This window comes from Grampus griseus (genome assembly GCF_964374135.1).
Source record: "Grampus griseus genome assembly, chromosome: 15".
In the NCBI taxonomy this organism is placed as follows: domain Eukaryota; kingdom Metazoa; phylum Chordata; class Mammalia; order Artiodactyla; family Delphinidae; genus Grampus; species Grampus griseus.
In genome coordinates this window covers 28,916,744-28,930,456 of record NC_139009.1, presented here as the reverse complement: position 1 = coordinate 28,930,456, position 13,713 = coordinate 28,916,744, and the positions used below count along the sequence as shown (strand labels likewise).

Here is a 13,713-nt window from a genome sequence, read left to right as displayed (position 1 = left end):
TGACTAATGACATTGGCCACCACCTCCAGAGCAACGTTAAATATTTGTGGTAAGAAGTGGACATCCTTGTTTTGTTCCTATTGTCATTACTACTCGGGTTTCTCTATTACACATGATACTGGCTTTGAATTGAATTGTTTGTATCTTATCTTATTAAGGAAGCTGGAGTAGTGATTTTTTTCAAAAACTAAAATCTTATATTGACAGATAAGTTGCAAGGGCAATACAAAGAATTTTTTTTTTCTGAACCATTTGAGGGCAAGGTGCCAGACAACCTGATGGCCCATTGCCACCCACCAAATACTTTAGTGTTTGTCTCCTATAGACAAGTACTATCCTATGTAACCACATGCAGTCCTCAAAATCAGGAAATTAGCACTGATGTATTACTACCATCTAGTCCTCAGACCCATTCATATTTTGCCATTTGTCCCAATAATATCCTTTTATAGCCAAATCTAGTCCAGAATCATGCATTACATTTGGTTTTCATGTCCTTTTTTTTTTGTATTTTTTTTGTTTTTGCGGTACGCGGGCCTCTCACTGTCGTGGCCTCTCCCGTTGCGGAACGCAGGCTCAGCGGCCATGGCTCACGGGCCCAGCCGCTCCGCGGCATGTGGGATCTTCCCGGACCGGGGCACGAACCCGCGTCCCCTGCATCGGCAGGCGGACTCTCAACCACTGCACCACCAGGGAAGCCCTTTCATGTCTTTTTAATCTCCTTCAATCTGAAACAGTCTTTCCTTGACTTTTGTGACCTGTTGCTTTTGAAGATGACAAGAAAGTTAATGTAAAATGCCCCATAATTTTAGTTTGCCTGATGTTTCCATATGATTGATTTCACGTTATGCATCTGTGGCAGAAATGTCACAGAGATATCCTTTGATCACCAAGGAATATCACAGATATTTCTATTATTCCTTTCTGTTTGTCTTTTCTAGGCACCTCCATCTTCTTTGTAATTTCTCTCTCCAACAATTCTGGGTCTTTTATTTTTTATTAAATAGTTAAGTAAAAAAAAAAAAAAAAAAAAAATAGTTAAGTAGTCCAGTGTGTGAATTGATAGGAGGATGGGAAAGCAAGTGTCCTGGAAGTATAAGGAGTAGTTGGTAGGCTGGGGAATGAGTTGCAGTAAAGACTTTTGAGTATTATATGCTGAAGTGTCAGAATCACCCAGGACCAATGATGGTGGCAGAAATAGAAAGCTCGTCAAAGGGTATAGAAAGGAAGAAATTGATAATTTTATTATTACTTTGGTTATATGATTATACTGATTAAATTATTGTTTTTATTAAAGCCATTTTGAAGCCTGTCTTCTAGGCCAAAACATTGTTTGACCAAACAAGGTGGGCTGTTATATCCTTTTGACAGGACATTCATTTTTGTCAGCTTTTAATGCATGTATTATTAATTCTGCTTATATAAAATAATGATCTCATTGTAGAACATACAATTTTAAAAGGTTATATGATCATTAAATACAGATATTGTAGATATTTGATGCCTTTTCCTCTGTGTATACAACTGAACTATCTTTAGCCTGTTTTTAAATATTTCAATAAGATAAAAATAATCCTTCTTATAATTGCAATATAAATTTTAAGAGCTCATTGAAATGAGAACAAAAACATGACAGTACCTACATTCTGAAAGTTATAAGAAGCTCGGTGAGTTGGATTTTGTGTTTATTATGGTACTGAAAAAAAAAGAAATGAGTGTCATTTAAACCAAATAGAAGTAAGTTTAATGGTTCATTCACTAAACCTTTGTTGGATAATCCACAGTTCCTTAGGGATGTGGTAAGATCATCATTAAATGTAAATTTTTGCTTACTTAAATGGAAAGCACTGTGGAAATATAAATAACGTTATCTGAGTTAATATAATAGAAATGAGAGGGGAAAGAATGTGAGAATAGTGAAACTGATGGCTATTTTTGAGGGCCCTTAGTAGATCTCCTCTCACACTCCTAGTGGTGTTATGGGTTTCTTTAACAAGTTAGTATTTGCAACATAGTTTTAATTCCTTAAGTGGCAAGTATTATTTCAATTCTAAATGTCTTTTTAATTATTATGGAGAGCTGCTCTTTCCTATCCCCTTTGTCTAACTGAAGACTAGAGTTTTACAGTTTGTTTCATGTTAAAATGTAGGTTTTTTCTTTTTTTCTTTTTCTCATGTTTGGGAGGGGCCAGGAACCTATGGAGGGCCATTTTCTCTGATTTTCCTTTTCCCAGCTTTCACTTTCTTTACCCCTGCATATCAAATCTAAATGGGGATGGGGTGAAAGGTGGGGATTGAGAAAAGACAGCTATTTCTTATTTGAAGGGGAGGTCCAGGATAAAGTCTCTCAAGACAAGGAGTCCATCATAAAATTTAAGTAGATGGTGAAACTCAGAGAACTCTTACTTTACAAGGCTTATTATAAGAACTCATGATTCTACTTTACCCCCTTTCCCGATCTTCACCCTTTAAAAAAAAATTATGTAAGTTTCAGGTGTACAGCACTATAGTTCAACATCTGTATAAACCACAAAATGACCACTGCCACAAGTCCAGTTACCATCCATCACCATACAATTGACGCCTAAGACCCATGTTGCCTGCCCCCCCAGCCCTTTTCCCCTCTGGTAACCATTAATCTCTTCTTTGTATCTATGAATTTTTTTTGGTTTTGTTTGTTCATCTTTATTTTTTTTAAGATTCCACATATGAGTGAACTCATACAGTATTTGTCTTTCTCTGTCTGACTTATTTTGCTTAGCATAATATGCTTGAGGTCCATCTATGTTGTTGAAATCCTGCAAATGACAGGATTTCGTTTTTTATGGCTGAGTAGTATTCCAGGGTGTGTGTGTGTGTGTGTGTGTGTGTGTGTGTGTGTGTACACCACATCTTCATTATCCATTCATCCATCGATGGACACTGAGGTAGTTTCCATATCTTGGCTATTATAAATAATGCTGCAGTGAACATGGGGGTGCATGTTAGTGTTTTGAACTAGTGTTTTCATGTTCTTCAGATAAATGCCTAAAAGTGGAATAGTGGGTCATATGGTAGTTCTCCATCTTCACTTTTTATAAAGAAGAATCCCCCTAAGTGCCTTAAAAGACAAACACTTGAGCAAACTGTGCTGTATTTTGCATATGTCTGCACTTATATTGGTTGTTTTAAATTATCGACTCTTAGAGGATATGGACTACGTGTTGTAACATCCCTAGTCTGAAGTGACATTTATATAGATGTCCTTTTTTTTAAAAAATAAGTTAAGCATTTCCCCCGCTTGCAGTCAGTGCCCTTCTGTATACGTTGTGACAGATCTGTAAAAAGAAATGTTTTTACATCTAATTGTTTTATCTTCCAAAGTTTCTTTCTTCAGCTGAGTTTGAAAAAGTTTATTTCGTCTAAACTGAGTTTTGTCTTTCTTTTCCTTACTCAGGCTCAGATTGCCTTCCTTCAGGGGGAAAGGAAAGGTCAAGAAAATTTGAAGAAGGATCTTGTGAGGAGAATCAAGATGCTGGAGTATGCTCTTAAACAGGAAAGGTAATTCAGTGACATGGAAGGTAGTGTTCTCTTAAATATTGGAGTGATTTTTCTGTTATTCCTACAACAAATCCACATTGTAATGTGTTCTGCTTTTTAATTCAGGAAGTAGTATTTGTAATAAACATTTAGAAATGGTTGTAATATGTTAATTTGTTAATGAATGTTTAGTAATAATGACCAAAAAACTGATTTATATGATTTTTAAGATTTTAGCAACATTTTTCCCCCATGCTGTCCTTTCTAAAGGAATGTGTGTACTTCCTGAACTGTTGATATCTATTTCTTTATAGAATTGAAATAGTTTTTGAGTTGTAAAGGAAATTTCTATAATACTTACTCCCTTTTCCTTATCATCTAGTATTATTCAGTTTGGTGTATTTTCTGTGGAAGAAACCTACTCTGGCAGACTGTGTTGAGAATCCTTTTATAGACATTTTTGGTATTTTGATCCTTTGCTATCAACTATTCATATCTCTCCAGAAGTGAATCTTACCTTTCTATTCTGCTAGTGTCTAAGATATTCAAGAACTAAACTTGGTTCACAAGTAAAGGACAATAGGTCATGGATGAGAATTTTGGAAGTTTTTATATGAATTAAGTTTGTTTGCTTTAGTGGATGGTCTTTGGAATTTTTTGTCAGCAGTATAAGACAGTTCTTTATTTTAGATTATTGAGTACTTGTTAGGTGATATTGAAATTCTCTATTTTGCTTTGTTTTTGATCACATGCCCTTTTCAGTTTTTCGAAGAATCTTCTACCATTTAGAAGATGCTACTTATGGGTATCAAGAAATAGATAAAACTTTATTAGAAGTTGTGTTTACCTTCACGTGGGATCTTTAAATGATACAAGAGGTTGAAAACAGCTTGACCTCTTAGTGAAAAATTGGTGATTCTTTTCATTCCTTGAGAGGTTGATTGAAAGCTGTATTGGGGAGATGGTGGGGAAAAAATACTTTTAAGTGTGTAATTTGGGAATATTTGAGATTTTAAACAATCTAAATGATAGGCATAATCAAAGAGAGAGTGTAATAACATTAATAATGGCAACTATTAACTACCATGTACCAGCCCCTGAGGCTTAAAAACTAAGTAATTTACGTAGAGTTGCAGAGTTACAGTAGAGCTGTGATTCAGATCCCTCCAGTCTGTCTGATTCTGAAGCTTGTACTCTTTACCGGTACATTATACTATCTTGTAAGTCAGAAAAATTAAAATATTAAACTAACCAAGGATACGGTGTATATGTATGTGTGTATGTGTGTGCGTGTGTGCATGCATTCTCATTAACATATTCATTAATCTATCCATCCAACTTAAGTACTGTGCTGGAATTGAGAAGAAACAAGTCACAAACCTTGTCCCTTCAGGGCCTAGAGTAGTGGGAAACAGACTTGGAAACCACAGAAGTACAGTGCAGTAAGTTAGGTGCTGTGGGAGAAGTCAGCACAGGGTACAGTGGGGTCACAGAGAAGGGAGTGGTTGTTTGGATCTGGAGGCAGTGAAAGCAGAAAGAAGGGTGTGATTAGCGGGGGTGAGACTTGAACAGCATCATAAAAAATAAGGTGTTTGCCAGATGGGCAAGGTTCAAGCAGTAGAGAAGATACGTTTGACATGGAACAAAGCATTTTGGTGTGTTCAGAAATTTGTGATTACTGTGTATGGAGGGTAAGGTGTTAATTGTGATTTATAAGCAATAATGGTAGCGATGGGCAAGAACCAGATCATGGAGAGCCTAACTAAGGAGTTCAAACTTTTATCTTACACTGCAAGTTTTAAAAAACATTTTCTCCTAAAATAATCTCAAACAAACAGAAGTTGCAGGAGCTATATACCCTTCACCCAGATTCACCAGTTGACGTTTTGCTGTATTTACTTGTATCATGTTCTCTCTATATACTCATTGTTTTCTTTCCCTGAATCATTTGCTACTTCTTTGCAGACTTATACCCCTTTGCCCTTAAGTACTTAAGGGACCATCTTCTAAAAGCAAGGACATTCCCTTAAATAATTACAGCTCATTATCAAATTAAGGAAATTTAATGTCAATATAGTTCTATTATGTAATATAGCCCATATTCATATGTTCCGCTGATGATCTTCATAGCATTTTTTTCTACCAAATGTCCTAATAATGACCTTTGTAGTATTTTTTTTCCTGGTCCAGGATCCAATCTAGGAATACATATTGCATTTAGTTGTCTTGCAGTTGAAAGGTTTAAGCATGGAATAGTCTAAAATAGATTTTATAAAGATCACCCTGACCTCAATTTAGGGGATAGACTGAAAAGATCTGTTAATAGAGGCAGGAAGATTGTAATAGTTTAGGATGAGAAATGATAACGTAGTAGCTGCTAGAATAGAGGAGTTAGCCACTATGAAACATTTTAGTTTTTATTTTTATTTTTTGGCCTCACCTTGTGGCTTGCAGGATCTTAGTTCCCCAACCAGGGATCGTGCCCCTGGCAGTGAAAGCCTGGAATCCTAACCACTGGACCTCCAGGGAATTCCCTATGAAACATTTTAAATAGAAAAAAAAAAAATGCATAAGATTTGGAGTTGATTTGGTATAGGGGATGAGGAAGAAAGATAATTCAAGAATGAGTCCCAGGTTTCTGGCTTGAATGAGAAGTTTGAAACGTATCAAGTGAATTAAAGATAAAGAATTAGGGTTGAAAAGCCACTATGGCAGGGGGACTCATGACTAGAGATGTGTAGTTGGGAATCATCAGTATTGTGGGTAAAATTATAAGAACTCTGAAACAAACAGAACAGGTATTGTGGGACAAGAAGAGATTACTAGCAGGAGCCACAGGAAATGGAAATGTTTGAGGAAAAGACAGAGGAAGAAGAGCCAACAAAAGAATGGTAGAGAAGGAAGGAGAGAGCAGTATATTGGAAGCAAGCTAAAGCAGGTGGAAGTTTGACAATTGCAGACGCCAAACAAATCGCAAGTAAGTTGTATACTGAAAATAGTCCTGGATTTGCCAGTTAGGCGCTTGTTGGTATCCTTGCCAGAAAGCTTCAGTGAGGTAGCAGGAACATAAACCAGATCACAGGGGACTGAGAGGTGAGAAGGGTAGATACAGAGGAGACAGATAGAGTTGTTTATTTTTTTGAGTTGTTTATTTTTTCAAGTAGTTTGACTTTGGGGAACAGAAAAGATAAAGAGAGATAGTGGCTGGGTCTAGGGAAGATTGTTTTTTGCTTTTTAACTTAAAGGGATTCTCCTGGAAAAGTGTCCCTGATTTTGTATCTTTGGAAGTCCCTGGAATGATTTGAGATTATTCCTGATGTAATGGCACCACTGAAATGTGATAAATTAAGGAATAAAAAAAATTCTGTGGATTAGAGCTCTTAAACATTTGAGTCCTTTTCACTGTGAAATTATTTTTAATTAATGCAAAGGAATTTTTAAAAAATTGGAACATTTCAGTTCTTTTGATTCTGAAGTTATTTTTTCTGACACGTTAAGCCAATTAAAAAAAATTTTTTTTAACTGAGGAAAATTTGAAGCATAGGTGTACAGAGACTAATATCTTTTATATACACCTCCAAGCCTCAACAGTTAACATTTTTGTCAATCTTGCTTCATCTCAATCTATTTTAGAGCAAATTCCAGACATCTTGTCATTTAACTTGTAAAAACCTAAGTAAGGATCATGGTTTTGAATTGCTGTATTACAGATTTTCTAAGTCGTCCCACTTAAAAAGATCCAAAGTTAAGTAAAACTGAATATTTAACATTAAAGAAGGGTTACACACCTAGCAGTGGATTTTTTTTATGCTATTGATTTTTCAAAATTTTTCTTTATTTTTTTATATTTTTGGCTGCACTGGGTCTCTGTAAAAACCCAACTGTCCTCCTTGCCTCTAATACATTTTCTCATTCTGATTAATTTTCCACGTCCGTGGAATTCGTTTTCTAAACACAGATGTTATATCCCTGCTTAAAAATATCTAGCTAATTTCAGAGTTCTTCTTAGTAAAAGATTCTACATCCAGGCTCCTTTCTAGTCCTATACAAACACACACACCACTGTATATTTTTTTCCACTTTTAAGATATTCCTTCTGACCAAAATACCCTCTTCATCAGTCCATTTGTCTGATTGTGGAACTATAGGTTTTGAGGTTTAGCTAAAATCTCATGTGTTTCCTTCTTTTTGGTAGCTATCCTTGACTACTGTCAGGACCTTTGACAGAATTAGATAATCCCTTATCTAAATTCGTATAACATTTGATATAACTCATAGCTCTTATCCACCATGTGCTAGAGTTATATATTTACATTTCTGTCTCTTCTTTATCTCCTTGCCTTTATCCTTAACTGACTACAAGCTGCACATTATTCCCACCAGCCAGTACAGTGCCTAGCATGTCATAAGAATTCAATAACAGTTCGTTGGATTTTATCAAATTATTATATTTTACATCTTTATTGGAGTATAATTGCTTTACAGTGGTGTGTTAATTTCTGCTTTATAACAAAGTGAATCAGCTATACATATACATATATCCCCATATCTCTTCCCTCTTGTGTCTCCCTCCCAGCGTCCCTATGCCACACCTTTAGGTGGTCACAAAGCACCGAGCTGATCTCCCTGTGCTATGCAGCTGCTTCCCACTAGCTAGCTATTTTACATTTGGTAGTATATATAAGTCCATGCCACTCTCTCACTTTGTCCCAGCTTACCCTTCCCCCTCCCGGTGTCTTCAAGTCCATTCTCTACATCTGCATCTTTATTCCTGTCCTGCCCCTAGGTTCTTCGTAACCTTTTTTTTTTTTTTAGATTCCATATATATGTGTTAGCATATGGTATTTGTTTTTCTCTTTCTGACTTCACTCTGTATGACAGACTCTAGGTCCATCCATCTCACTACAAATAACTCAATTTCTAATCAAATTATTTTTAAGTATCAACGTTTAAAGTGTGATTGGAATGCTGTGTTATATTCCAGGCATATTATATATAATAATTGACTTTGAAACAAAGCTATAATGGGACTTCTTTAATATATTATAATTATGTAATTTTATGCTGTTTTATCCAGTAAAGACCAGTTGGGAGGCCTAGCTATGTATCAAATGTAGAGTTCTTAGGCATGAGATCTGCTATTTAACTTGCAGTCAGTCAGATTTAGACAGAAAAAGCTTAGGGAACAAGGGTATTGCTAACAGTGAGATGAAGCGTTAAAACAATGGGAAGCAATATGAGTGGGAAGGTATTTTAGCATACTGACTTCAAAAGGAATGTTACTAAATTGAGTTCTGTGAGTAAATTAGTTTTCAGTGAACTTAACAATTCACTAGGGAGACCCTGATTCATGGGAGTACAGCTTGTAGCAAACACAGCAGTTCTTTACTTATTTTGTCTTTATCTAATTTTTTATGAAATGTTAGCTCATAGTGTGTAATTACTATAGAATGTTTTCTATTCCCTTTTCTGTAAGCTCTGTTGTAGTTTTTCCTAAGACCACTAGAATGCACTATAGTGCAGTATTTTGTGTTTGAAAATGTTTTCCTCATATATCTATGTGTGTATATATATATGTGTGTGTGTATATATATAAATAAGTATGTATATATATGTAAAACAAAAATACATAAGTTAACTCCATAAAACTTTATCGCTGCTTTTATTCTGTCCTCAGGCCAGTTACTTTCAATTGCTATTTTGCCTTATAGGAGGTATTGTTAGTTTGTCTTATGGTAGATGAAGTGTGTTTATAAAAAAATCTGAAGATTGACAGTTATACTTAAAAACCATAACACATATAAAAAACACACAGCGGTGTACACGCGTGCACACACACACACACACAGAGTATCTTGTACCTTGTTTTTTTACTTAAGCTTAAAGATCAATCCCATATTTGCACACAAAGATTCTTTTTTCTGTTTAATGGATACGTACCATTACAAAACATTTCATATATATGCAAAACATATAAAGACTAATATAAAAAATATTCATGTACCTACCACCTACTTTAAGAAATAGAACATCAGCTATCTGTAACTTTCAGAGGTTTTAGGATTCCCCTCTGTACAAAATGTTGATTTTTTGTGTGTTGTAACTGCAAAATAATTATTGCAAAGTAATATGAAGAATTCCAGTATTTTACACATTCAAGCAAATAATTTTCATTTTCTTTATACTTTTCTTGAAATATAAAAACTTTAAAGTAGGTGCTCAGTCTTTTATAAAGAAAAAAATAACTTTCAAATTTTGGCTATTTGGTTACCCTTTTATTCCTTCTTTATGACTTTATTACTTTGGTTTTTCAAATTATTATTGTTGTTATTATCCCAGTCTTATTACATTGAATATTTATTGTAATAGTCTCAATATTTTGGGGAAGCAAACAAGTCAAAATATACAAATACATTAAGTATGGCCATTTTTAGTTAACCTTTAAATTTTTTACCTTACCTAGATTATTTTTTTGGTCTTGGATGGTTAAATCTGGGATGGTTAAATTAGATAAACCAGAGATAATAACATCTAGTTAGCTTTTAAAAGAAGGTATTCCTGTTCACAGTTCTTCCTGAAAAGGTAAAAGATACCTTGGCTACTAAAAAATATATTTATTCCTACTAGAATGTCTTATTCAACATTGATGATTTAGGCTGGTTCCCCCTCCCTCCTTTGGATTGTTCACTCTAATGCATACTTGGCAAAGCATAGTTGCCAGACAATGCAAAGTATTATGAATGACCTTTCTACAAAAAAAAACAACGAAACTCAATTTTGAGAATGATTAGTCTTTCTCAAGTTTATTTCACAATCCAAACTTATTTACTGCTTTTGATAGAATTGTACTCTGGCAGTCATCAAGAAAATTTGAATACTGCAGAAACTAGAATGTTATCTGGTTCATTTGTAACTGTAGAAACAAGATTTATGATTCTCAGTGTTATTCCTTTATTTATTATAACAGGACTTGATGGTATAACAGCAACAAAATAATAATGGCAAGTGCTTTTGTATTAGGACTTTGACACTGTGGAAGTCTTTGAACTGTTGAAAGTTAGTCAGGACTACTGCATACTGATGACTACTCCTGTTACATATCTTAAAGTTCATTTAAATATGTTTTAAGATGGTTTGTATTTTCTCATTTCTTTGGTAGAGCTAAATACCACAAGTTGAAATACGGAACAGAATTGAATCAGGGAGATATGAAGCCTCCAAGCTATGACTCTGGTAAGCTAATTTTAAAGGAAGTTTAAATGATTAAAAAGAAGTTAATATCTAGTATTTTGTAGCAACAGTATTCATAACTGCAAGTTAATTTCTAATTATTTGCATATTAGTTATTTTTTCTGACCTACTTATCTTTGGGCACTAATCACTAAGTGTCATTTGATCATTTTCTACCACCTTCCTTCTGTTTCCCTCTTCCCCATTCTTTTAGCTCCCCACTTTCTGCTTATGTTCTACACTTACTTGAAGGATCAGAATTCATGGGGTAACATGCACCAACATAACTGTGTGTTGCTGGGTCCCTCCAGTATTAATGAGAACTTTGAGATGTGTAATACAAAGTACATCATGCCCTTGAAATCCTGAGAGAAAGGGTAGAAACTATGGAGGTAGGAGATTTCTTCTTTAAGTACAAGAGAATTACTCATCCTTTAAGTCTGATCCCTCAATTTCAGGTGCAAAATTGTTTGGACTTAACCCACAGGATGTTCTGTAACCAGAACATCTTTTAACTGCTGAAACAGTTGTTATCTTTTTGTGCTATTTCTTCTTTTTCCTTCTCTTATATTCCTCGTCACCCCATCAAACAATACAAAAATAGTACTTGTAAAGATATTAAGGAATATAATTGACTTATTAGTAGGTGTTAGGAAAAAGTAAGAAAAATTGTTGAAAAGTTATCACCATGTTTCAGAAGAGTGTGTTTTTGACATGATGTCAGGTTAAATTCCTGGATCAAATGTCTGATATAACTATCACATACTGAAATACCTTCCTTGGTTTCTGTGGGCTTTATGTATGTTAACTTTAATTCTTAATATCGTTATTCAATAAAAATAATATTATTTTCATTTTACCTGCATGAAATTTTAACTCAGAGAAGTGGAGAAACTTGCCCAAGGTCACACAACTCTTAAGTAATAGGAACATGGATCTGAACCCAGGTCCACTGACTCCAAAATTCAAATTCTCCCCATTTTTCCACACTGTTTCTGTGTTTGACAGTGTATGAAAGAAGAAAATTATTCTGAATGTGCTGCCAATTTTATAGTTCAATTCAGTGTAGTAGTGTAATTAACACGTTTCCACCTCTGAATATTGAATCCTTGATGTTTAGAGCAATACCAATTGATCACTGACATTTTTTTCTTTGTTTTTTTTCATTGTTCTTTTACTTTGGCATCTTTTCTTTTAACTTGAGATGCACTTAGATTAAAAAAAATTTTTTTCTTGTTTTTAAATCTAGGCTATTTGTTGAAGACTATCCTAACAGTACATTGTCTGAATCAAAGGAGTGATTTTAATCACTACTTTTACATAAACATGTTTGTTTCCTAAGTTTAGATATCGATTTAGGAGTATAAAGGCCTAGTTGCAGTATATACAAAATGCTTGTAAGTAAAGAATGTGGCTCAGTAGAAAAAGTTTGGGCTTTGAAATTGGATACACGTAAGTTTGACTCTGTCCTAACACTTTAAATACCTGTGATATTACTTAGTCTCTCTGAGGTTGCTCCATTCCTTATCTGTAAACTGGGGAAAATTCTGGAAATAATTCCTAACTTCTAGGTTTATTTTCTTAGTATGTAATACCTAGTATCATTCCATCTGTCCATCTTTCAGACTGCTGTTCAGCTTTTAAATATGAAATATGTAATGCTTGTTTCAGAGCCAGAATCAAATTCTGTGAATAAAAATATAGTACCCTGTTGGATTTTTACAGGGAAGATAAAAGAAAAAAGTGATTACAATAAAATTATATGGAGAAGTAATAGGTGTTATGGAGTACAGTAGCAGGAGAACCAAATCTAGTTGTAAGTGATCAAGGAAGCCTTCTTGCAGGAAGTGATATTTGAAGTTGACATTTGAAAGACAAGTAAGAATTAACCAGGGAAAGAGGACTGACTAAATATTTGTTGAATGAGAGGTAGAAGAAAGGCAGAGCATTAGCGGTAAAGTTTCTGAGGGAAGAATTTGCCACATTTGAGAAACAAAATAATTAGTAGAGGGGGAGAGGGAAAGAGTGTTTCTAGATGCAGCTAGAGAGTTAACCAGGAGGGCAGATTAACTAAGAGTTACGAGAAGGCTTTTGAAGGGTCTTAATCAGGGCTCTTGTGATCAGATTTGCTTGCTCTTAGATCATGCTGACAGCAGTGTGGAAGGTGGGTTAGAGAGGAGTAAAACTGAAGATGGGGAGATGGGTTAGAGGACTTTGCAGCCACCTGGGTAAATGAGGAAGGTTACCTTGACAAGGGTACTAACAGTGTAGTTGAAGAGAAGTGGGTGTGTTCAGGAAATATTTAGGAAGTAAAATCTGCAGGAAATTAGTTCTTGTTTAGATGTAGGGGATTTAAAAAGGGGAGAATCAAGGATGACTCCCACACTTCTAGTTTAAAAAATTAGACCAGACGTACGTTTGGAAGATGGTGGGTTCACTTTTGGATTTACTTGTTAGGCCATCAAGCAGAAATGGCTAGTAGACAGCTGAGCATGTGAGTGTGGAGCTCAAGCCAGAGACATGGGTTTAATATGTAGATTTGAGAGCATATAGCATCTAGTACTAATGACACTCATTGCCACTGAGGTGGAAGAGCTCAGCCAGGGACCTTATGCAGAGTAAGAAGAGGGTCTAAAATGGAGCCCTGAGGAATGGCAACATTTAAAAAACTGTTAGAAGAATAGAAACCTGAAAAGGAAACTGATGAGTATTATTTTAATGGTAGGAGGAAAATCAGGAGCATGGAGATAAAGAGAAGAGAGGGTTTCCAGAAGGAAGGATCCTTCAGCGCTACCGATTAATGCCCAGGGGTCTGAAGAGTATCTCTAGGATTTAGTGACACACAGGTCACTGGGAACTTTATTGTGAGCAGTCTTAGGAGAGAGTTGAGGGCAGAAATGAAGACTGTGCGTAGAAAGTGAAGACTAAGTGTAGTAAGCTTTAAGGAAGCCTAGATTGTGGAGTT

At 35.1% G+C, this 13,713-nt stretch overlaps 1 protein-coding gene across 4 annotated transcripts in view; it reads left to right on the top strand.

Annotated features, from left to right (window-relative positions):
- The window catches only part of STRN (striatin), a 108,046-nt gene that overhangs the window by 35,788 nt on the left and 58,545 nt on the right, over nucleotides 1–13,713 (top strand). For 3 of the 4 annotated variants that reach the window (XM_082672866.1, XM_082672865.1, XM_082672864.1), the window contains exons 2-3: nucleotides 3,436–3,539; nucleotides 10,678–10,751. In XM_082672866.1, coding sequence (XP_082528992.1) covers nucleotides 3,436–3,539; nucleotides 10,678–10,751 — 178 coding nt within the window. Of the gene's footprint in view, nucleotides 1–3,435; nucleotides 3,560–10,677; nucleotides 10,752–13,713 lie in introns of those variants that run through there. The other variant, XM_082672867.1, reaches the window with a different exon arrangement.